We start from the raw sequence: 25,285 nt of genomic DNA, 5'->3' as shown, positions 1-25,285 counted from the left end.
AAACACTTGCATTCGCATACACACGCACACAGAAACTTACCCCGCTGGCCCCCTCACTCCCCCCTTATATCCCAACACTCACACACACACCACACCACAGGCACCACACACACACACACACACACTGGTTCTCATATGGAATATCGTGGGTGGCGCTGGACCGGTAGAGGGCTCTGTAAATAGCTTGGGAGCAACCCCTCCATTTGAGCGACCCAAATTTCCTTTTCTGAGGTCGGCTGCCTGGACTGGAAGTGCTGCGCAGCAAGCCTCCAGTCGCCACGGGAGACCACAACGGCCACGCTGACAGCACTTCACAGGGACCGTGGCATGGCAGGGGTGACCAGATGGCCCTCCACACACATCCCGTTGGCACACCGAGCCCTCCCACACACACATATACACCTTGTGCATACGGTACATATATACCACATGCACCATGTGCATTTAGTCATGCATTCATGCACCTACATACTGTATGTACATGCGAGTGTGTCGGTATGTTTTAAACTAACTCCGAACGGGTTCTTATGCTTACAAATGCAGATCACACAAACTGTGCAACTATATTCTGTCACAGACAGCGTCTAGCAGAGAGACAGTATGTGGGAAGGCGGGAGGATGTGTGTGGTACATGTTTGTGTGTTTGGTTTGTATCTGTGTGTCTAGGAGGCGACTAGTATCCTTTACAGTTTGACTTTAAGTATATGTGACATTGGCTTGTATCACATATGTGTGTTTGTTGGAGGGTAAAACTCTACGGACGAGAGATGGAAAAACATTGAAATGGAAGAAGTCCTTTCCGCCACCACCGCAAATCAGTTCAATTTCACGGTAAAGCGTTTGCTCTGCAGGTAGGGATTGGATCTTTGACACAAAAACAAAATAGTTAACAAATGTTTTGATTTTGATGAAGGATGCTCTGATGGAGATTTCTGGGGCCAATCACAGATAGCCGAAGGCAGTACAGGGCGATCCGGTCAGCGGTCACAGGCTCTATATAGAGGTACTCCTCTGTGCCGGTGAACAAGTATTCTGCTCCTCTGTTCTTCGTGTGTGTGTTTGTGTGTGTGTGTGTGTGTGTGTGCGTGTGTGTGTGTGTGCGTGTTTGTGTCTGCTCATGTTGCTCCCTCTCCGTTTAGACACAAATATGGGCAATAAATATGTAATTTAAATAACACATAGTAGGCTTGCAGAAAGATAGACCAGACAGACGTTGAAACCATTGCTGCAGACGGGCTCTTCACGGTGTATGTGTGTTTGTGTGTTTGTGTGTGTGTGTGTGTGTGTGTGTGTGTGTGTGTGTGTGTGTTTTTTTTTGTGTGGTGCTGATCGAGTTCTAACCGAGTATCAGATCACATGTTAGAGTGGTATCGACCTTTCCATCCATCTCTCAGCAAGAAAGCGAACAAGCATACATCCCAAAATGTTCTTCATCCACCAAAATTAAGCTGAACATAAAGGTTTTCCAGTAACGCCATGGAAAATAGCTGCGTAGCAAACAAAGAGCTCCACTGGTGGAGTTTGGGGGTTTGAATGTCTTGCTCAAAAGCACATCAGCAGCAGTAAATGTATCATTCTTTCCCAAAGATTTTCCCAGCTGTTTTGTGAACCAGGGAAGTTCCAACCCCACTTGACATATATCAAATTAAACTGTAGTTTTAATACGAGGTAACTGTCTTTGGTTGAGAAAATTATACAAACATATTTACAAGTGTACCATGTACATTTCAAAGACATGCAGAATATTAGAATATGCTGGATAAGCATTTAACCTTAGAGGGTGTTTCCAGGTAATTTGAAGCAGCTATGTTGCGCCGGTGCCAATAAACAGTTTAAGTGCCGTTGTCAGAGGTTATTATACCATATCATGCACTATATCTGTGCCAGAAAACACAAAGCACTTACTAGAAACTCCAAAGAACTATGAGGAACCGTAAAACACAAGTGTCTGGGCAGCAAAGGTATAACAGCAGCCATGTTTCTCCTTCAAAGACCTTTTGTTTGGAGTGGAGAGACTGAACGTTGCCATTCACATTGGCCATCTTTACCCAAGACAATATTTTATAGGCCCTTCAGAGAGGACCTTTTGCTTCCTTTTCCTGTGGTTTGGCCTAAGCTGGGCTGTCGGGAGAGGGGAACAGCCAAACCCAAATGTAGATGCTCAACTTGGCAGGCTCTGCACGGAGTGTCCTGACCAGACAAAAGCAGGGAGAGAAATACAGCCATTTATTTATATTCGCTGTGGTTTTGCGTGTTGCGTCCTAGACTTCCAGACCCCGGGTGGATATTCCATCTGAAGACGAAGACAGATGGATGGCTTTCCATTGACATATTGAAGGAACCTTCAGGATTATTGTCAGATCCATATGTGTTAATCGAGTGTGACATTTTGATGTGTGGTCAAGCCCACCCCCCAAACACTTTTCTTTTCACAAAATGCTGTAGATCTATATTTCAGAACAGGTTATGGTTGAAGAGACTATCCTCCTGTAATGTCTTGACATGTTGTATGGTGGTTTGTAATGACAGCAGCGGGGAAAGTAGGACATTTGAGCATTGTCAGAATCACCAGCTTAGACTCTTTTTCTATGAGGGATGACCTCACTACTGTCAGCCAAGGTATGGAACCAATTTAGAGGAGCTCCGCTGAATTGCTTGTGTGTTCAGATTTGTCAAACTCCGGCATATCTGGGCCCTCCTCCACTTCAGCTTTGTGTAATCGTAACTACTGGGGAGACTGTGTGTATATGACAGGGGTAAGGGTTGGGGTTTATAACAAAAAAAAGAACATTCTTCCAACAGAAACTGTGCTCAAGCCTCTCTGACTCACACCAAAGTACTGTTTCTATGTGGGAGAGCCCATAAATGAGTCAACCAAAGCTATTCCTATATAGGCTTAGAAGTTAGGATGGGGGAGGGCTATATATGTTCACACACAAGCACACACATACACACACACAGTGGCTGTGGCTAGCTAGACCTCTCTGGTCAGGAGTCGGTGCCAAGAGCAAGCCGAACAGTGGAACACTGGGAGTCTTGTGCCTGATTTTGGAGCCTCTGGCTCTCTCCCGACCTTGCTTCAAAATACACTGCGGCTTCGAGGAACAGCACTCTCAGCAGTAGGGAGGCCAGGCATGGAAAATTTAGACGCAACAAGAGAGAGGGAAAGAAAAAAAGAGGCAGGCGAAATGTGTGTGCCCGTCCACATTTGCGGCTGTGAGCGTTTTCCTTAATGTTTTTAACACACTTACTGTAAAGGGAAGAGGATCTCAAATCTGAAAGTGAAAGAAAAAAGTGCACTGTAACAGCTTGTGTGTAGTCTCTCCAAACAACACTGCGATTACATGTTGCAATGCCATGACAAGTTACACAACTCAATGTCTGAAAATGTCACGCTGCATCAAATTCAATCTATTTCTGTACGGAATATATTACTTTAAAATCAATCACTTGTTCAGCAAAGCCATGGATTATCAAAGTACAAAAGCAGCTAATCACATGACTTTCCATTTAGAAAAGATTCCCCCCGTTTTCTATTTGTTATGGTGTTTGTATTACTCACTTGTTACTGTTTAAGCCTGCTGATCCAGCAATTGTAAGCATGACACAGACAAGTTGCTCTGACATCTCACCTGACACCAGAGGATAATAACACCTTGTCTTGCTAATAGCGTGTGTTATTGCTGCAGCACCCTGTAATCTCTTTCCCTTCTGATGCTGGTAATGGCTTGAAATATCAAACTGCCCTGCAGTGATACAATCTATACAAACACACACAGACACAAATAGTATGTCATACGGTGACACCAACACAAATGCACGCACACGTGTGCACAGACACACTTGTCATTCCAGTGAGCGCACCGGGAGCCAGACGAGGGAACTTACTCTTTTGTTTTTAGTTTCAGGCTATTTGCTTGTGACTGATCTTGTGTTGTCTTTGTTGATCTGAATTTAGACCAATAAGACTTAACCAACGCTAATTTAGGATCACATGAAAGGGGGCTTGGTCTCTTATAATATATCTTCTGTCTGTACTTTGAGAAAATACCCACCTTAAAAAGTCCCTGTTTGTGTTTTAGAAGGTGCCTTGCCATGTGTGACTTATGTGTGATTGCTTTGAAAGTGTGCAGGTGAGAGGCGGCCTAATAAGAACAAGCAGGTATGGTTGAAGTACCATCAGAGAACCATATCAAAGCCAGTGGAAACTTTTTTTTATAGCCCAGTGGAGGCTTCTCGTCTCCTTTCATAATTTTATTTGCTCGGTTGGGAGAAATCACAGTGTTTCCTCCGTGGGCCAAACTGAACAGAGCATATCTGAGAATATGTTTGATCGTTACTGTGTGGGCCTCCTTCCTGTCTGCCTCAGTGTTAATCCCTCAGCTCTGGTACACAAATTAGTACACAAACCCAGCGTTCCCTTCAGGGGGAAATATAAACAGTTTAATACCTGAAAGACCCGCCCATATTTTGCAGGTATTTTATTAGGCTGCATTTCTTAAGACATTTATTTACCAGTTACTTTATAGGCACGAGCCAGCATTTGATATTGCATGTTTGTGTAAGGATATGGAAATACATTCTTGGAAAAGTACTGCTGCCTTATGCCTGAGGATCTCCAATCAAAAATGTTTTGTCTGCTACTCACTCACAGTTTACACCTCAACACACCTCAACACACCTCAACACATCTTAACACACCTCAACACACTTCAGCGCTGATCGATTTAAGGCACGCCACTGGGTGAGGGAGGTATACTTACCGAAATAAGGGCACGGCGGGGGGTGAATACACAACTTCACCATTCACACAACAGAAACTGGGCCTCGGAGAGGAGAGCGAAGAAGCATGAGCGGAGGGGTGGAAGTTGGGATGGGGAAGAGGAAAAAGGGGGTTCTGCATACATGAGAAGTGAGTGACTGAGTGAGTGAAGAGATGAAGGAGGGGAGGAGAGGATGAAGGGAGGAAGGAGGTGGGGGGGAGTTGCTTCCTGTCGCCATTCCTGCCTGCCCACATAGACAGCCCGAGAAAGAAGGAGAGAAAGAGAATATCTGGGCGGACTGCTGGCCACATGACATTCTCTCTGGGTCCCTTGCTTTTCCTCCGCGCCGAGTGATGTGCTCCCTCCCTCCCTTCTCGTTCCCTCCTCCTTTCCCTCCCTTCCTCTGCCCTTCAAAGCTTCGACATGTCATCTCCCACCACAAAAACAGAGGTGGGAAGACTCGCTGGCGCTACCGCTGCCTCAGGGTGTCTGGCACTAAAGCTGCCTGCAAATACAGCAGGGAGAGGAGGAGTGGAGAGAGAGAGACAGGCAGAGAGAAAGACAGAAGGAGGAAGGAGGAAGAAGGATATAGAGACAGAAAAGTCCAAAGAGAGACACAGGGAGAAGTAGTGAGCAGGACGCTGTGCTTTAAACAGGGCTTGTAAAGCCCTTGGCGGCATCAAAGTGTCTGTAGAGAGGAGCTGTTATTAAGGTGGAGATGAGTCCTGTCTATTTTCTTTAAAGCGACACTACTGCGACCACACTGTCTGCCTCTACAGTCTCTCATTGTCTCACACACAGCAGCATCTGACTGAAGTCTATGGAGAGGGATTGAGGGATGAAATCTCAAACGACGGGTTTGAACAGTTTCAGATGCAGAGCCGGGACCCAGTTCTAGCTGTGTGGCCTGTCCCACCATCAGAACCACAAACACACAATAACACCCTTAAAGGTTGAACAAATGGGAGGAATCGGACTGAGCTTTATGTAAAATGTATGTAAACCACAAGCCCATAATTGAACATATCTTCTCTGATTCAAATGTCATTTTCTCCAGGATACTGTAGTATTTGCTGTGACTTTAAATACAGATCATCGACAGCCGTTCCTTGTGAATAAACGATTCCAGGCCCACTGTTTGCAGCACGGATACCACGAAATTTGCAGATTGATTTAAGGAGTAATTATGCACTTGGCTTTTGAACCTCTGAGGCTTTGGGAATGAATTGGCGATTGGCTCCCCGACAAAGTAAGCACATCTAACCGAAAAGGCCTCGCCATAGGCTGAGAGTGTCAAAGAAGCCACAAGATTCCAGCAAACAAGAACATCACCAAAAGAGGGAAACTTGTGGGCCTCTGGGGACCCGAGGGTTCTGACCTATAACCAACAGGTGAACACGTTAATGGGAAAAGACAACAAACAATCAAACTGAGACGCAGTGACAAAGTACAAGAAACCTAAAGCAAAAGGGAGATTTTGGTAAATACTTATGAGAGTGGTATCAATGTTCTCATCTTAATATCTAGTGGCACAAAGATTGAAGACGGGTAACAACTAGCCTGAGCAACAAGTTTATTTACTTTGATGTAAAACTATTCCTTTAATGTAATAGAGTAACAACTAATTGAATAACTATCTCAAGTTCAGACAATGCCACGCTGTCAAAGAAGTTCCTTGTAATCACCCAGTAGTGACGGTTGCACCTGTAATGCAACTTGTGACAGTACCAATATGCAAATAAGAGTGAAGCCGTACTAAAACATGAAGATCATAACTTTCCAAGCCATCCAGTTGAGAGAATTCCAACTGAGAATGACGCAAGCACAGTAACTAAACTGATATTCTACTGACTGTGTCCTCAGTCGTGAGTTAACACTAAAACACGAGCCCTTCACAGAGATGTTGAACTTCAAAGTCAAGAATCAGCCAGTTTTAACACAAGGCAAACGTTGGAAGCTCCAGTGAACCTCCACCACCTGACATCATCGCCTCCAAAGAAGTGTGACCACTGCGATACAACCAGTCGACATCTTAGTGTGCAGGCAGGTGATGACGTTCGCTCTTTGTAGTTGAGTTTGTTGATACGCTATTGTTGTGGTGTTTGGTGCTGAGATGCAAAAAAGCAAAATATACAACCGATGCTTCTATTGGTTCACGACTGGCGCAGCCAATCCCGTGACACCGTTCTGTCTCACACTGTCATACACATGGAGACAGACGCTGCACCAGCCTGAAGCCCCCCGGTCTGAGCATGCAGAGGCAGACAGTAATATTTAATTCTCAGAAAAATCGAAATGTGTGCCTCTCTAGAGAAACCACACTAAAGGGCCACAGGGCACCAAACGGGAAAAACAACTCAGGGAACGAGCACTCAAGCTACAGAGAAAACTCCTATGATGATTATTAGTTACATGTACAATAGGTTGTACCGCCTACCATTGTGGATGGAGTATTCCAATATACGACATCTCATCGATACAATTGAAACAATTTGTGACTCACAAATAAGACTTGGTTAGGATACGTGTTATAAAGAAATATGAATTTGATCTTAAAGATTTACCTTTGAATGTTCAGAAATATGATCTTAAATAATTAGCAGAGTAGCATAATGTTATATAGGCGTCATCTTTTATTAATTCAACACAGTGAGCACGTCATCAGTTCACTGAGTGCAACAACAAATATCCAGATTTGTTTGTGGTGGTAAAAACTCTTAATGCTGACGCTTGAATGTTTCAAGTGTAAAAACTCACAAACAGAACACAAACAATCAATTAAAATCTAATAAAATCCTAATAAGTATCACATTGCCCCGACCAAGGCAGAACTTGCACATTCTTTATTTGTGGGGATACTACACACACTGAAAGTGCACTGCAGATGTCGGTGCTTTGATTTGATCTGTTAGACAACACTGCCACCTGCTGACTGAGATGTATCCTGTCACAACATATTTAACAAGAATACAGCAGATAAACCTATCAACATGAAACTTAAATATAATAAAGGAATAAATGCACTGGTCACAGATCATTCATGAATACCTTAAAAGAGGACATTTGCTTATTGAATGTAGCATTTTACGGTCGTCTATGTTTCATCTACAGTTTTATAGGAAGAAAATACGGTAAAACATTTACATATTTATAGATTCTGTATTTTCAAAATAGGAAGAAGGAAAATATCTAAAATAATAAATGCGGGGTATATGATTCAACAACATATTTAGGCCACGAAAGCAATTGCATTGAAAGTCGACGTTTAACCAAGTGGAACCGCATCAGCAACAAGAGCCCTTTGTCCAAACAAACACTAAAATCCATTTGCGGCCTCTGCACACAACTGATTATCCAATCAAAATAAGCAACCGCCTTCCTCTTCATAGCCTTAGAAGGAACCAGAAACCAGACACAACTCAGGCAATTAAACAGAAATGACCCCCACAGCGGGTGCAATAAGCGGTGTTATGCTACATAGCCTGACCTGAATCGGACCCTTCATTTAGAATGAACAGCTGGATGAAGATATCACCAAGACAGACTACACACTTCCTCAAAGCGGCGAATAGCCCACAAATACACACATTAAGGCAAAGGAGAGACTGTTAGTCTACCTTTATAATGCACACAAACAACAATATGGCCCAATCCCAATCTCCATCCTCACGGAGGTTTTGAGGGCTGTCCCACTGTCAAATAAATGCACCCATTATTTTTTGACGTTGGTGGTATTGTGATAGGTTTCAGCAAAGTGCCGTCCCATTCGTATTTACTTCATGTCAGGCCCTCACAGCCTCTCTCAGTCAACCACTTAACAGGTGACGTCAGTAAGACCCTGAGGGTTCAGGGTTTGAGGCCCTGATGGGGGACTTTGGGATTGGGCCCTAACATCTAGCCCTGACGTGGGTGTGACCCTCAAAAAAAATCTCCTTCTTCTTCTTTGAGGTTTGATGGCAGTTGGCATACACAATGTTGCATTACTGCCACACTCAGGCTTTAAATACTCCCTCAGTATTTCTCTTTTTAAAGCTTTTTTCCCCAGTCCTTTTGCCCATAAATAACTAAATAAACACTTCCTCCCATGATCACTCCACAGGATAATATACTTTTTCCTCTGTTTGCGCTATTTTCCGTAGTGTGCCGTTATTCTTGTCTTTGCTGTGTAAATTCACTGTATATCATAACAACAAGTTATCTATCTTGTAGCTCGTGGGGAGGATCAGAGATTATCTGTTATGGTCTGCCCTCCTGCGGCCTCAGACACCACCAAGCCAGCCTCTCACTGCTGCAGCTGCTGATTAATCTACCTTCTTCTATTCATACTCACACACTTTGTCAGGACTTTTGTTTTTTACTCTGTGATGGATTGCCACTTGAAACCGTCTTTAAAAAGTATACCTACCTTCGAAAACGTATTAAATTAAAAAAGTACTTACACAAAAAATGACTGTTCGCACAACAATATCACATTGTATATGACGTTATAATAATCTATTGTAACAATAGTTTGTGCATGCTTTGCACTGCTGTTGCACAGTCTGACGAAAGACAGCCTGTTATAGTCTAAATTAAGAATTGTATGGCACAAGGTTGACTGTTGTTTTCTTCTTCTCCCGTTTCCTCCATAAAAAACGACAGCAATACATTACGGTGACAGATGCTGTCTCTGTGGACAAGTCTCTCCTATTAAAAATGAAGCACAGTTGATTTCTATCAACCATGCAATACTTAAACATAATCAGAAGTTACAGCTCTTACAGAAACAGATACAGATTGGCAGCTTACATAATATTATATCCACAGCAACATCTTTCTTGCCTTAATAGAATCAGGGCTCTCTAAAAAGAGCCCATGAATAACGTAACGTGTGCAGCTCTTTAAATGCCATATGAGCTTTATAAATCAACAGAAAAGTCACAAGTTTGAGGTGTGAAATGTGTCCGCGGGTTTACACCAGTGAGGGTGCACACCACGAAACGGTCTACTGAAGCGTCTCATAGAAACACTGTGTTCTGTTATTAAGGGAACTCTTTGTGACTTCAATCATTTCATATGCAAATGTTGTGTGCGTCTGATTTATTTTGATTCAACACTCCACATTAGCTGTGTGCACACGAGAGGCTGTTCAGGTGTAATTGCCTTTCAGGCCTAATTGTCCCGGGCCTTTCTGCTTTTAGAAGCACCTAGTGCGTGGATCAAAGCAATTTGATGTATGTGTCAGCTCTGTTTCGACGTGGACGTCCTTACAGCACACAGATTGGCAAGTAATTGCCTCTCCAGAAATTTCTATAGCCAGTGTTGGAGAAAAGCTCACCTTTCATTAGAATAGTAAAGATCAGGAAAAGGTTTAAGAACAGTGTGATTGTCTCAGGAGATGGCAATGTATGACTGTGCTCATATATCCCATTATCAAAAAGTTACAAATATTGATATATTCAGTATGTTTCAGGTTATGGCGTGCAAACACATTTTATACATTACCATTGCAGTTGACATGTCTACCGTCTATTTGCTGGTGTATTTAATAATTAGCACTTTTTTCTAATCTGCCTAGCCTCTGGCCATCGATGTCACGCAAAACCTTTTGGCAATTTTAGTCTTATGTTTTTATAAATCAAAAGGTCAGAGGTCACGTCTGTGTTATCCTGCTTCATAAATCCCAAACTAGCTGCCAAGTCAATTGGCCAACTAATAAAGCACTCCTTCAAAGCAGATGGTAATATTTGCAAAGCTTTGGCCAAACACCCGACGCGCCTGCATGTCCTGCCTCCTCTCGGTGATATCAAAGTAGCACGTGCACATCACAAGGATATTTTTAACCCAATAGCAATCCAGATGTCTAATAAAAATGGAAATGAAAGGGGAGCTTCTCAAATGTCAATATTTAAGCTTTAATATTATTGAACATGTTAGGTTTTTTTCTAAGAATTTAACACGGCTCGTAAATCATCGGATGACATTCGTTCCAACTATGAGAGGAGAAAATACAGTAAATGCACTTGAAAATATTCAATGATTCATCAGAAATTAAATAAGTAATGGCTGCAAAATACTTGAGATGAAAATAGACTTAATGTAATATAGCAAATCTGGAAGTTTCCTAATGCAATGGAAGCAAGTGCACGCTGGTGTTTGGAGGGGGAGGGGTCTAACAGCATGGGGGAGTAAAGGTATAAATGCACCCTGGATCCAGCTGGGGCAGACAGAACAACGCTGAATCACATCTGTCCAATATCAGAGGTAAATGTCTTTTTAGCTTTTTTTTGATAAAAACAAACAACTTGATTGAAGAGATACGGAACCGAAGCATTTCCTCCAAACCAAGAAATGGATAACTGGAAGATCCATTTTGTTGTTGTGACTTTCTGTGCTTTGGTGCAAACCTATGAGGCACTGTCATCTACCGGGGAAGAGGAGAGAAGGTTATCTCAAGACTGGCCGGTGAGCATCCGGGATTAAGTTCTTATCAGAAATATGTTGATGGCAATGTAGGAAATAATATAAACACAAATATGTATTTCAAATTTGTTTTTTTTCTGGCAGGATGAGTCAATGGAGGCAAGTCTGACCCATCCAATGGCCAGTTTGATGAAAAGATCTAAAGCCCTTCGCTTCTATGGACTCATGGGGAAACGCTCAGGTAGCCTAACTCTGCAACAAAAAACATGTCTAAAAAGTTGTTCATAATTATTGTATGTCTGGGATGATGAATAGAAGAAAAAAAACTGGTACATGATGATAAATACAGTTGTAACTTGGGTTCATTTTTATCTCTCACAGGTATAAAGAAACCTTTCAAAGTAGATAGACGTAAGTAGCTCGATGTTGCTTTCACACCTTCGTATATATATAATGTAACCTTCTCAGCTACTACGTCTGGCCCAATCACAGACGGTTGACAACTCAAACTAAAGAATGTATTTAAGGCCACATCATTATGAAAAATAAATGTGTGCATCTTTCTCACATTTATAGGAAACAAAGGAGAGGCGTTTGTGGGTCTGATGGGGAGAAGCATTTCCAGTGGCGGTAAAGCACAAACACCAACAGACGTATCCAACTCATTTCAAAATATCAAAGCAGCTTTATTGATATTAAAAAATACCAAATTGCAAATACACATTTAACAGCTATGATTAAAAGTACAAGGCAAAGACAGGCCCATTGAAATGTTAAGTTCAAATGTTTTCTGTTTTTTACAGAATCTTTAACCAGAGAAATTCCATCTGCAACAACCACTGTGATCGATGTTTCGGAGAAACCACAGAAGCAAGGTATGATTGAATCAGTATAAAAACCTGAGGTTGTTTTATTTCTATGTGCATTCTTACAGTGGTATTGTCTTCATTTCTTTCTTTTTTTATTTTCTCAGCAAATTAAAAATATCTATCATTTATATTTCCATCATTTGGCAGGTTCATCAGAGGAATGGGTCCAATTCCTGTATTGATGGAGCTTGAACAAAAGAAGTACACATTATTATGATCTATACAATTTTACACCAACCAAAGAAAACGTTACCTTACATCATAATCCTGAAAATTCACTCCGCTTACGGTTTCAATTCATGCTAACAATTATTGTATTTATCCCAAACAAAAACCATCTTAAAAATGCACATTTCTTGAATGAAATAAAAAATAACAGCATATAAATGCTGCTAAATGCAGCTATGTCTTCTTTTTTTGCATGAGTAAAGCAAACATTCATGTTATTCACCATACTGGACCATGTATCATTTAACATTCAAAGCTTAATAGATGATGGCAGTTTTTTTTAAACAAATGACAAGGATTCTCTACTGTTAATTGTTTGACAATATTTAAGTCGAGAATCATTGGACTTGGAACGCATGGAGCTTAAAAAATAAATGAAAGTAAAATATAAAAGTTTTTTAAAAAGTTCTGTGACAAATAAAGCAGGTTAAAACCATGAAGAAAAAAGAAAAGAAAGAATGAACACTGGTCTTTATTGACAGTTCGTAGGTCTAGGCTACTTGTGGCTGCTGAGGTTGGAGTTGAGTGCTTATGTCCCTTTGGGAGGGGTCCATTTCAGTGAGCTCGGGTCGATGGTCTTGTTGCTGTGGCCTCGCTTGATCTCCTTCGCCTTCCACTCATCAATCAGGTCCTAGGACGGAGAAGAGCGTTACAAATACAGTGATTACATTCAGGTGAAGCTGCATTACGGTCATTTATAAACAGGGAACAATGCATTAGGACTTTGGTGTATACAAATATGTATGTGATAATTATTACAGCATTATCTTAAAGTTTAAGGTCCAAGGTTTCATAAATTATACAAAACAGCGTGAGTAAAGTTGAGCTCATGTCAATACAAGTTAAACGGGTTGTTTGACAGTTAGAAAACGTTAAAGATTTAAGATTTAACTTTCCAGATAGATATGAATACGAGTTTGTCAGCATGATCAATTAATTTAATAAAATGAAAGATGGTAGACGGAAACGATAAAAAGAACTTCACAGGCCAATGGACAGACATCTTACCTGTCGCTTCAACACCAAGTGCTTTCCCTTCCAATACTTCAGCATCTGAAGAGACTGCAGGGTGCTCACGATGTCCACCGGATTGACAGCAGTTTCCTGGCTGATCTCTGCGCATCAATAGATAATGCACCAGTAAATATGATTTGTACATGCACGTGTTTTCTTTGTTCAAGACAATCTTTGAATGCGTTAATAAACGTTTCCCAACCAAGCCACATTTTGAAGATATCATGTTACGAACACATTTTGTATTTCATCTTAATGGTGGTAGAGCAACCTGCCTGGATTCTGTCCTGACTCACCTTTGATGGAGATCTCCTTGCCCTGGAAATTGCACATGTATCTGAGTAACACCTCCTTCCAGTAGCTACGGTAACTGATGAGGCCCAGGTCAGACAGAGGCCTTTCGGGTGAGCCCACCTTCTCCTCTACTTTGGACAGCAGGTAGCCTAAACAAAGCACAACAGAAAGCCGGCAGGAGCAGTTAAAAACAACTCTATAAAAAAATATATATATATATTTCATAAAAAATTGTAATAATGTAGATTTCATCCAGGTGTCAAAACAATACATACAATTAAAACATAAGTAAAGAATCAAATAAATAAATAAATAAATATTGCAGTGGCCCATAATATAGAAACATAATGTGCTTACCTAATGCTGGCTATTACCAGTGGAGATGCAGAGGGTAGACATAAAGTCACCAACAACTGAACAGTCTCATACAATCCAATGCAATAGCCTTGAATAAATATGACTTAGTTTTAATGTATATTCAAAATATTCTGTATTTGTTTACCTTCATATGCCACAATCTTTTATTTTGAGATTTTAGTATTTTAGCTTTAACATATATTACCTGGTGTCATCTTGAACATAGAAATCACTCATTTTACACTTATCCTACCGTTAGGTCAGTCAACACTCATTTGAACAATTTTGGCACAGTAAACAATTGACAAAATGAGAGAAAATCTGAGTGAATCTACAATCAGTGAATATAGACATACTGAAGTCAATGAGCATCTTGCCAAAGCCCTGCCTCATGTACTGCGGCATTGTCAGGATACAGGATACATTGTAGTTGAGGAAGGAATTCTTCTCCTGGAAGTGATAACAAAAGAAAAAACATTCTAGTTGCTTCTGCTTTCAAAAAATATAGGTTACACAATATATATTTTCTTATATACTTTAAACACAGCAAAGATCTCAATTAGTTTGTTCCCCCCCCCCCCTCTCATTTACCTTGGAAAAGTATCCCACTAAATGGCAGCCGGTGTTGTCGGCCTCAGTCATGACGTAGAAGAGAAAAGGCTCAACGTCGTAGTACAGCGTCTTGTGGTCCAAGAAGAGCTTGGCGAGTAAACACAGGTTCTGGCAGTAGATCTAATGGGATGAAATTGAACTTATTAGTGAGATGCCACCATATGTGACGTTTGCTTTACAGATTTATGTGTGTACAAGATAGACAAAACCAGAAGGGGTAAAGATTTTAAAGTCCGAGTCTCCCTACCTTATTCTTTTTGCCATCAACTTCAAACACAGATATACCCCCCTTTCTGTACACCTCGTCTCCTGGAGGATGCTTCCACACACACTTGGCCTGAAAATAAATACACATATCAGCATTATTTCCTAAGATCCCAGGGAGAATAAACAGACACTGTATATTTAAAGGCCATAATGCAGTGTTAATAGGCATGATATGTAATATGAATAACATTTTAAAGTTATTTTAGCTATACTTAGTGAGTTAGTCAGTTATTTTCTTACAGTAGATATCTCAGAACAGACAGAAAAATTAAATATACTATTGAAAAATCTGTAATCGGCATAACATTAATGGTGTATTGAGGGCCTGAAGATTTCAGTCGTTGACTCTCACCATGTGTCTTCTGAGAATGGTCTGGCTCTTCATGTACTTGAGGCAGAATTCGCAAACGTAGAGGCGACCTAGGCGTGCATACTCCTCAGGATAGGGTGAGTGGTACCAGGTGTCCAGCTCATAGCGGCCAAACAGGATGGTCTTGATCATGTTACTGCCCTCAGTGATCTGACCCTGGATACGCAGCTTCTCCTGCAGGAGGGAAGTACACAGTGTCACTGCTGGTCTTATCATCAGTCTGTATGATAAGGCTTTTCAGCTACATTTGTTGCACTGACATCACAATTCACCCTTCGCTAAGAAAAGCAAAGAACAACACTGGTCCTGTAAAGCCAGGAAGGTATTTATTTACTATCAATAAAAAGCAGCATGTGTACACACTCAGTATACCTTCAGTAGCTACCATAGCATAGAAGTGCTAGTGATTGATGTGCTAATGTACTTAGCTAATGTTAGCTCCACCGGCTGAAATGCATCATTTTACTAACACGTATCTCCTTCCAAGCTCTCCAGGTAACGCGTATCACTATTATACAATATAAACCACGACTATCTCAAAATCTACAAAACAAGCATGAAAGGAAGAAAATCGTAAACTTTGGGAATCTATGGAGCACAGCCGGAGAGTTGTAGGAGCCTGGTCGAGACAACACTTTGATTGGCCAGTCTGCGTTAGTACATGAATGTTGAAATAGAAAGATTCAAGGCAGGGTCAATGAGTTTGCATCCAACACCAAAGCAGGTAATAACACTGCAGCAAATAATCAGTCATTATGTTTTACTTGGTTCAGTTTTTTAAAATACAAAGACATTAACTAGTATTTATTATAATAACATTAATAACAATATTACTTATTATTTTATTGCATAACATCTTCTTCAAACTGATGGAGAAATAAAGCATGCCATACCAGATCTTCAGATGCACGGGCCTGGGCTTTTCTGAAGAGCTCCAGGTCATATTCACTTGTGATGTTCTCCAGCAGAGGCTCTCTGGTGTTGCTGTGTGTTTGCCGATGCTCCTGTGGACCAGACAGAGGAGTGGATATGTGAGGATACACCACCCAATATACAAATGGAATATGGCAAGTTCGGAGTGGCAGCAATTTACCATGTGCTTTTCTTTCTGCTCCTTCTGAAGGCCAGAGTTTCGCCCCTTCCTCATCTCAGACACCTGCTCTTTGTATCTGCTCTGTTTCAATGTTGGTGTCTGAAAATCAAAATAGAAATACATAAAATGTCACAATAATATCAAACCTGCACAACAACAACTAGATTTGTGCAACCCTACATAATATTAATATGCTTCCTAATAATTAACATAATTAATGTGATGTTAATCATTGCAAAAGGGGAGTACCTGGTGGCGAGTTGCATGGCGCGAGTTGTTTTCTTCCTTCACCTCCTCCTCTTGTTTCTCACGGCTGACGGCTTTCACCTGTAATGAAGAACCTCAAACTGTCAAATATTTATTAAATGTTGCTACGGAACTTATTGTATGATACCGATCGTCAAACTGTTCTTGTTTGGTTAGTCTCAACCGTGACCGTTAGGCTTACCATAACAGTTAAATTATATCACCATCATCTCACCTTGCATTCATCAGCAGAAAGATTGTGGTAAAGAGGGCAACCTGATACAGCAAAATGACGTTCATGTTTTCCTGTGAGATGACCTTCGAAAATTGACAAAAGGAGGTAATTGATATTAATACAAAGATAGTACATGATGTCACTGAATAAAAATCTAATTCAGTATATTTCAATCAATAATCAGGGATTCCATTGATGAGCCTGTGTAAAACATTTTCAGAAGGGTAGAAATTTACCAAGTGAATTGCATCCTGGCGTAGGGCATTTCATGTTGAAGTTATAGGTCTCGTGACAGCGACGGCGCTTGGGTCGATGGGAGAGGTCCTTGTCCGAGTCTCTGTTGGCTTGATCTTTGGCCGTGCTCTCATCATGGGAGGCATTGGGGCTGGAGATGTCCAGCTCAGATTCAGAAGAGGGGGCATTTCCCGTAGGCGTCAATGGTGGAGATTCATCATGGTCAGCAGCTCGCTTCAAGTCTGGAGTATCTAAAGCAAATGGAGTCAAACCACCACGTTCATTTTACAGTTGAGAGGAAGCACACTGTAAAAACTTTATTTTGTCATGAGAGGATGTTGGCCAACCCTGAGAGCTTTGGCTAAGGCGAGTTGAGGCTCTGGTGAGGCGCTGTCTCTTCGGTATGTTCCCATCACTTTCTGAGCTATTGGTCTGTTCTCTTTCAGCGGAGGAGTCCGAGTCTTCAGTTCCATCTGAACCACTCCCGACCATATGTCTCTATCAGGGGGAAACCTTAAATGAAGCATCCTATACAAATTATGTTACCGGTGCAACAATGTAGAAGCTGGTGGCCCATGGCAAGTGTGAGTGAGTAAAGTAGACAATAGGGGTACAAAGCACAGCCAATGAGGTTAGCTTACTGGGAATCGTTGATTCTGTATTAATAAAACCAGCATCTGGGACCACGAGGTGCTTGTAGCGGGTTTGCCCGCTGTTATGATCCAGCTCTGGAATCATTATTTGAGAGAAAGGCCACAGACAGCTGATGGCTCACTGTTAGCAGGGTTCAACAGCTGTGACTAACGTTTTAACTATAACACTTATTAACAGTTAGCATTTAATACTTTTCAGAGGGCAGCTGGTCAAATAATGTCACCGTTGCTATCCATAGTAGTGGCGACACGACCAGGCATCAACCTTAGTTAGCATTTCAGCAAAGTAATACTGTTAGCTTTGCGTGTAGCGTTAGCGCCCCCGTTTTCTCGTGCGGCTAACTGTCTGTTACCAAACCGCGTTAACACATCTCGCATCTTAAAATATAGTGCTTATTGCTGCTTTGCTTTCTGCGGATATTTACATATTAATTACATACTACGAGTTATGGTAGTTTCATGGTAAATTCGGCATATGTATAACCCCAAAAAAGCACAATTTTGTTTCAATAATACCAATGTTACATTTCTACATTTGGTTTAGCTGGTCTTCACTGCCCACCAAGATGTAACGTAAATTATCTTCCTTGACGTGGACTGAAATGTTGACAAAAACAAAATATGACAACTGATAGTCGAGCAACTGATGTGATTGTTAAATGCTGCACGGTGGACTGAACGTATTCATAACAAACCCCATGTTGTAGCATGCTAAATGGTCGAATTATTGAATGTAATATGGTGGAGCGTAAGCTAACGTTAACTTAGCTAACGTTACCTCTCGTGCGACATGCATTTGTTCTTACCTGTGGTCTGCGAGGCATTTTCAGCTTGATGCGCGGTACTTCCTGCGGGTTTGCAGTCAGAAATGGCAGAATTATCCAAACTTTTAAAAAAAGACGGCAGAAAACTATTTATTGATTTTTTTCCAGGCAGAAGTTTATATGTACACAGCGTTGCCCCGGGTCTCTCGCGCCACATTCCCCTCACAGACAGGGTGGAGAACTGCATTTCCGGTGAGACCTCTAAGGCCTGTGCGCCTCCCTACCAGCAGGAGGCGATCTTTCTTTTCTAGTCAATACCATTAAAATAAATCTGACACACTGATGGCACAAGTGACACAAGTGGCTTTTTTGAAGCATTCAAACGTAGTCTTCTTTGTCGGATGGAGTTTAATATTTAGATTGTTGTGTTGGTCAAATCAAAGAGTGTAGAGTCAATACAGAGTTACACCATTAATGATCAGTCAACTCTGATCAACCCTTTTCATATGAAACAAACATGTTACAATATATCCACTTTTTGTTAAAGAATCCAAATAGTTCCATGAGTACCCCTTACATTGTTAAACATATATATAATGTAAATGTAGTTCAGCGTCCTCTACAGTGACAGTAGAGACACAGTCTAAAAAGAACAAAAGCAACAACAACAACAGTAGGAGTACAATTTATATTAGGTGTTTAATGATTGCTATGGTTCCAAATGCCGTTTCTACATTTTAGATACCTCAGATGACCCTGCTCTGTTTTTTGTCTCCTTGCACCCACTTTCACCCTTTTAGCACCCAGGATCGGGGTTGGCTGAAGTATTGGAGAACCCAGAAAATGCATTTGTTTTCCAGAGAGTTCCACTGGTAGACTTTTAAGGGCAGGGGAAGGGGCTGTGGCAGGCATGTCTCACAGCAGCTGATACCAACTACTCTATATATAGCCTGCAGGCCCTGGTCACTGCATTAAAGCACACAGTAGAAGAAGCCACACACGTTTTACTTTCTGTAACTTAAAGGAATAGGAAAGTAGTTTCTGTCGTAGTGCTGCGCAAGAATTAGAATGAACAAGCCAAAAATTGTCAGACCAGAGGAGAGGTAAGTGTTGCCAGTACTAATGACCTTGCTTTATTTTACTAATCCTAATGTATGATCATATATTTGATTCATAAGTATAACAGTTTCTCTGTGTCTTAACAGCCAGCCAGCACATGCGCTGTGGTTTGACAGAAAGAAATATGTAACCATCAACTTCATGGTTCATCGACCTAAAGAAGTCCAGGTTGACATCCAGCCAGATAAAATGATTTTATGGTGAGTTTAGACATTTGTTTCCTTTCGTTTCTCTGTTCGTGAATTATCTTTCTTGCTTTCTATCTCTGTCTTAAGTAACATAGTTTTGCAACAGCGTTTGTCAAAAACAATGTGGCCAGACAATAACATTTTTCAAATGGTTCCCTTCACAACAGCTGCAAAAATGACACAGATGACGTGATTTACAACGAGCTGCACTTCTACGACAAAGTTCAAATCCATGTAAGCATCCGATTTCTTTGCGTGATGAGACCAATGGATTAAAACTGATTATATATATTGTATGCTGAGTTGTACAGTCAGTGTGATGTTTAATATAATTGTGTTGATTTTTCCTGATAACACTCTAAAAGGACTCCAGAGAAAGAGTCTATGACCGTACCATCAATGTCTTGCTAAGGAAGGTGAAGCCTGATTATTCATGGCCTTATCTCCAGAAGGATCTGGCTAAGGTAAGTGTGTGTGTGTGTGTGTGTGTGTGTGTGTGTGCCTGTGTGTGTGCCTGTGTGTGTGTGTGTGTACTTAAATTGGTCAGTCACAAGGTTTTATAAAGTTTTCTTGTGTAATTCTGTGTGCATTTTGTCTGGATTCCTTAGAAATTATGAAATATTTCAGAAATATGTATTATATTTCTCATCACAATGTTTTCAAATCAAGATAAACTATAAGGTGCCAACTCCTCTGTTGAAAAACTCTTGACACACTGTGGCTCAGAAAAAAACGTGCTTAATTAGAAACATGGTATTTTAAAGTTTAAATGAAGCTTCAACATTAAGTATGGTTAGAAATGATAAATGTGTTTTTCCTTCTCTTTGCAGCCCAGTTGGATTTCTGTAGACTTTGATAACTGGAGGGACTGGGAGCATGAAGAAGACGAGGGAAAGGAGGAGTATGATAGATACATGGATGTGAGTAAATGCAATGTGTCTAAATTATTATAATGTTCAAGAGTTTAGGACACTGTGCATCTACTTTGTACTATTTACATTCTTTCTCTGAGTTATTTTTGTGTGTACAAACACTTGGGTTTTCTCTTGCAGATGATCAAAGAAATGTCTGCCAGTAAAGGACAAGCACCAGATATGGGTGATCTTAGTGACGTAAGTGCAGATAGTTCAGGTAGTTTGGGAGGGTACTTCTAAAATGTAATATTAATTATTTCCATTTGATCATTAACATTTTGACATCGACCATTTTCTTCCTTCTTCTCTGGCAGTCTGACTGAGACTCACAGTAACCTCTCTCCTGTGTTGGAGGCCACTACAACTTTATATGATGCTGACGACAGTGCTATATTTGATACAGTTTGTAATATTTGCATATGATGTGAAATGTTATTGTCCAAAATACAGTTTTGATGTTTTCTATGGAATTATTTATTGACATATTATTGTCCACTGCCGCTGATGTATCATTGACAATTTTAATAAAAAATAAGTTTAGCAACCAGGGTTTGAAAGTCATTATGATATGTTGCACATGGGATCACATATGTTATGTTACTATAGGCTTTTAATGAAAGGCTTCATACTGGATTATGGGGATGGGCACGGCCAAACATGGTTTTTTGATTCACTCACTCTAGAAGATGGCATTCAATCAGAAATAAGTATGCAAGCTTCATTCCTTATTTTATTTTGAGTACATGTTTTACCTGTTTATATATCAGCAGATGATTAGTCTTCTATTTAACTGTTATTGATAGGTAATGGTGTGCAGGTTCTTGCACATGCTTTACAAACTTATATAATATCTGTTGAGTGCATTTTATTATTATATTATTTATGTACCCTCGTGACAAAGGTGACCAAGTCTATTTCCTTAATGTTTCGCCAAAAACAAAACAACAACTTTAAAATGCCTTTTGTATTATGCGTGTATATGGCGTTTATCCAGCACCCGGTCTATCAGCACTGGCGCCCCCCAGGGATGTGTGCTCTCCCTACTGCTCTTCTCCCTCTACACCAACGACTGCACCTCAGGGGACCCGTCTGTTAAACTTCTGAAGTTCGCAGACGACACAACGGTCATCAGCCTCATCAGGAACGGTGATGAGTCTGCGTACAGACGGGAGGTTGAACAGCTGGTCCTCTGGTGTGGTCAGAACAACCTGGAGCTGAACAAGCCCACACCTGTGGAGATGACAATAGACTTTAGGAGGAGCCCCCCAACACTACCCCCCTCACCATACTCAACAGCACTGTGTCTGCAGTGGAGACCTTCTAGGACTTGAAGTGGGCCTCCATCATCAACACCATCCGGAAAAAGGCCCAGCAGAGGTTGTCCTTCCTTCGCCAGCTCAGGAATGTCTGTTCTCTGTTCTTCCATCACTGTGTGGTTTGGATCGGCCACCAAACAGGACCGAGACAGACTACAACGGATAGTCAGGTCTGCAGAGAGAACTATTGGAGTCCAGAGTCAGGAAGCGGCCTGGAAAGATCACTGCAGACCTTCACACCCTGGACACAAGCTGTTCCAACTCCTCCCCTCTGGTAGGCGCTACAGAGCACTGTACGGCCAAACCACCAGACACAGGAACAGCTTCTTTCCACTGGCCGTCACTCTGATGAACAATTAATCAGACACCTCCATCTGCACTACTTGCACTATCACCACTTTCTGCACTACATCCCCAAATTATTGTTATTGTTGTTATTTTTATATTGTACATACATGTTGCTACTCTGTTATTTTTAATGTCTTTTATATTTATCCTGTCATTTGTAATTTAAATATGTATGTACGACGAGAGCGTACGTGTAACCGGAGTAAAATTCATAAAGCTGATTCTGATTTTAAAAAGCCGAAGCCGGTGTAACCAAGTTTGAACTACGTTGCTTGCCGTACTAAACTGACAGCGGTTCCCCGAGTTATAACGACTAGCTTAACGTTTGTGCCGGGTAGACCGTTTCCTTCAAATATCTCCCAGAATGGCTTTTCAGTGTCAACGAGACTGCTATATGAAAGAGGTATGAAGCAGTTTCATAACAGTTTACCAGCGCTGCAGTTTTTAATAGCGTGCAAAACACCACATGTTACCATTTGTTCTCTGCTGAGATGATTAGCGTGGTTGCTAACTACAGTAGGAGCACAGTCTAATGTGAGCACGAGCCAGTCACCCACTAACTCACGTTACTATCACATTTATTTTAGGGCATTGGCACGTTTGGTATTTGTTGAGCTGCATAATGTTGTAACGTAAATACGTCAGAGTAGCCCAATGTGTACTAAAGCTAGACCCTCGCTATGCTGTCAACCTAAACCCATTGTCAAAAAGCAACGTCAGGATGTTCTAATTTAACGTGTTAGCTTTATGTAATACTTCACACACTATCTCGCGGTTAAATGACGCATTTGCTTTCCCGTTTTTGTTGTTCAAAGACCATAATAGAGGTTTATAATCTGACTGAAATTTGATCATTGCCTGACTCCCTCCCCCTGAAGGTTGTTTACATGTCCTCGTGGTTTTCCTTTTAGTTTGTTACCTCTGTAGTATCCTGCTGCCCAGCTGAGCTCAAACATGAAGTCAGTGGAAAGAAAGAAACTCTCAAGGGCTTCAATGTAAAGCTCCGAGACACCATCTTATTTCCTGAAGGAGGCGGCCAAGTAAGACTTTTCTACATCAGCTGTGAGTTGTTTATGTCAGAAGTAATATAAAGTAATCAAAAAGCCATACTACATTTTACTGGTGTCCTCCTTCAGCCAGATGACCACGGGCTGATTGGAGATGTCCCAGTCTTGAGGGTGACGAGGCAGGGACCTGACGCCGTACACTTTGTGGGCTCATCTCTGGAGGTGGGTCAGGAGGTGCAGGTGAAGGTGGACTGGGAGAGGAGGTTTGACCACATGCAGCAACACTCAGGTGAGTATCTTGACACCAAAGGCCAGGGACTGTTGTCTCTCACATTGATATAACACACTTGCTCCAAGCTGCAATTGTTTTCTTCTTGTTTCTTAGGTCAACATTTGATCACAGCTTTGGCAGAAAAACTTTTTGGATACAAGACCACATCCTGGTATATTACCACTGCACTGCGCCATGTCCCTGTAACCATAAAAACGTGTGCATTTACCGCTCTTCTCTGTTCTTCTTTTGTTTCTCAGGGAACTGGGGCGTCAGAGAGGCACCATTGAACTGGACACTCCCTCTGTGAAGCCTGCCCAGCTCCAGGCTCTGGAGGAAGCCATAAACGAAAAGATCAGAGTCCATGTCCCTGTCACCGTTCAGCTCCTCTCTATAGATGATCCTGCTGTGGAAAAGGTGCATTTACAGATATTACTAGTGCTAAAGTACAGTCCTCTTACTGTGTGATCAATTCAGGTTTTAGATATTGTTTCAACTATTTTTTTCTTTTGAATGTACGACATCTATTAAAAATAGATTTTACTTCTTCAGTTTGTCACATGAGGTGTGTGTGTGTTTTTATTTTATATTTACCAGGTGAGGAGTCGGGGGCTTCCAGGCGACCATGCAGGGCCGATACGGATCATTGATATCGAGGGCGTTGATGCCAACATGTGCTGTGGAACCCATGTGTCTAACCTCAGCCACTTACAGGTATAATTTCACACATGCAAATACACAATAACTTAGATTGGCCTCATCTGACTTATACAATACTTTTACATATTATATACAATCCAAACATGCATTCATGTCATATTTGTAACATTTCTCTGTATCTGAATTTTAGGTTATTAAGCTACTGGGAACTGAGAAAGGAAAGAAAAACAAAACCAACTTGATCTTCCTGACAGGAAACAGGGTGTTGATGTATGCTGAGAAAAGCTACAGCACAGAGCGCTCACTGGTGTCTCTCCTGAAGTAAGTCTGAATCATCCAAATATCACCAACGTGATTGCAGCTCATTCTTGGGAGTTTTAAGTGTGGGAAAAAAAAAAATCATCAACTTTGTTCAACAGAACTGGACCCGATGAGCACGTTGAGGCCGTTGACAAGTTGCAGAAGTCTGTTAAACTACTACATAAAGTAAGAACATTTCAGTGATTTCTTCTCTGGATGTGATTAGAATCCATTTTGACGAGCACTGTGTCACATTATGTGTTTGCTGCTGCATAACACGCTGCACATGGACGCCCTAACTATCATAAACATGTCTTGGGCAGACTAACCTGAGCCTGCTCCGAGACATGGGCTGTCCTCATCACCCAGAACTTTAAGAACGACCCACAAGAGGAAACTTCTTCAGCTTGCATAAGTAAGAGAGGGCTTGTTTGAGTTCAGCATTAATGTTTAAAGTACATCACTAAGTATTTCAGATAAAATGCTCTCTTTCTTTCTACAGGAAAGAAGGTGACAATGAGTTTATGAATATAATTGCCAATGAAATAAACACTGAGGTAAGTTTATGACCTGACTTCTTGGTATTAGCTATTAAATGTTTTTGTTAAGCCTTGTTTCGTTTGCGCTTAGGAAACTTTGGTTTTCCTGACTGTTGGAGAGGAGAAGGGACCCGTTTTGTTTCTCCTGGCTGGACCCAGTGGACGAGTGGCTGAGATGGGGCCGCGGTAAGAGACTCCACCACATATTTATTTAGGCTTTGC

The 25,285-nt window shown here is 41.3% G+C and overlaps 2 protein-coding genes across 2 annotated transcripts in view; one reads left to right on the top strand and one right to left on the bottom strand.

Moving 5' to 3' along the window:
* Positions 1 to 12,046: 12,046 nt before the first annotated feature.
* kat7b (K(lysine) acetyltransferase 7b) lies at positions 12,047 to 18,628 on the bottom strand. Its single transcript, XM_034558147.1, has 14 exons — positions 18,444 to 18,628; positions 17,332 to 17,482; positions 16,987 to 17,235; positions 16,751 to 16,833; positions 16,519 to 16,596; positions 16,270 to 16,368; positions 16,070 to 16,180; positions 15,159 to 15,350; positions 14,787 to 14,876; positions 14,519 to 14,659; positions 14,284 to 14,377; positions 13,573 to 13,719; positions 13,271 to 13,377; positions 12,047 to 12,893 (listed from the first exon to the last, which is right to left on the bottom strand). The coding sequence occupies exons 1-14, from the start codon at positions 18,459 to 18,461 to the stop codon at positions 12,792 to 12,794; spliced, it is 1,662 nt and encodes a 553-aa protein (XP_034414038.1). The 5' UTR covers positions 18,462 to 18,628; the 3' UTR covers positions 12,047 to 12,791.
* Positions 18,629 to 19,387: 759 nt separating this feature from the next.
* The window catches only part of LOC117748422 (alanyl-tRNA editing protein Aarsd1-like), a 6,852-nt gene continuing 954 nt past the window's right edge, over positions 19,388 to 25,285 (top strand). Inside the window, 18 exon segments of the mRNA XM_034558148.1 lie at positions 19,388 to 19,504; positions 19,607 to 19,720; positions 19,876 to 19,942; positions 20,074 to 20,172; positions 20,539 to 20,628; positions 20,761 to 20,820; positions 23,198 to 23,326; positions 23,423 to 23,582; positions 23,679 to 23,736; positions 23,825 to 23,981; positions 24,162 to 24,278; positions 24,415 to 24,545; positions 24,644 to 24,710; positions 24,848 to 24,874; positions 24,876 to 24,909; positions 24,912 to 24,939; positions 25,027 to 25,081; positions 25,155 to 25,249. Coding sequence (XP_034414039.1) covers positions 19,470 to 19,504; positions 19,607 to 19,720; positions 19,876 to 19,942; positions 20,074 to 20,172; positions 20,539 to 20,628; positions 20,761 to 20,820; positions 23,198 to 23,326; positions 23,423 to 23,582; positions 23,679 to 23,736; positions 23,825 to 23,981; positions 24,162 to 24,278; positions 24,415 to 24,545; positions 24,644 to 24,710; positions 24,848 to 24,874; positions 24,876 to 24,909; positions 24,912 to 24,939; positions 25,027 to 25,081; positions 25,155 to 25,249 — 1,523 coding nt within the window. The 5' untranslated portion in view covers positions 19,388 to 19,469.

Source organism: Cyclopterus lumpus, chromosome 19, assembly GCF_009769545.1.
Source record: "Cyclopterus lumpus isolate fCycLum1 chromosome 19, fCycLum1.pri, whole genome shotgun sequence".
In the NCBI taxonomy this organism is placed as follows: domain Eukaryota; kingdom Metazoa; phylum Chordata; class Actinopteri; order Perciformes; family Cyclopteridae; genus Cyclopterus; species Cyclopterus lumpus.
Note: the sequence above shows the minus strand (reverse complement) of the source record. Positions and strands in the feature narration are given on the sequence as shown.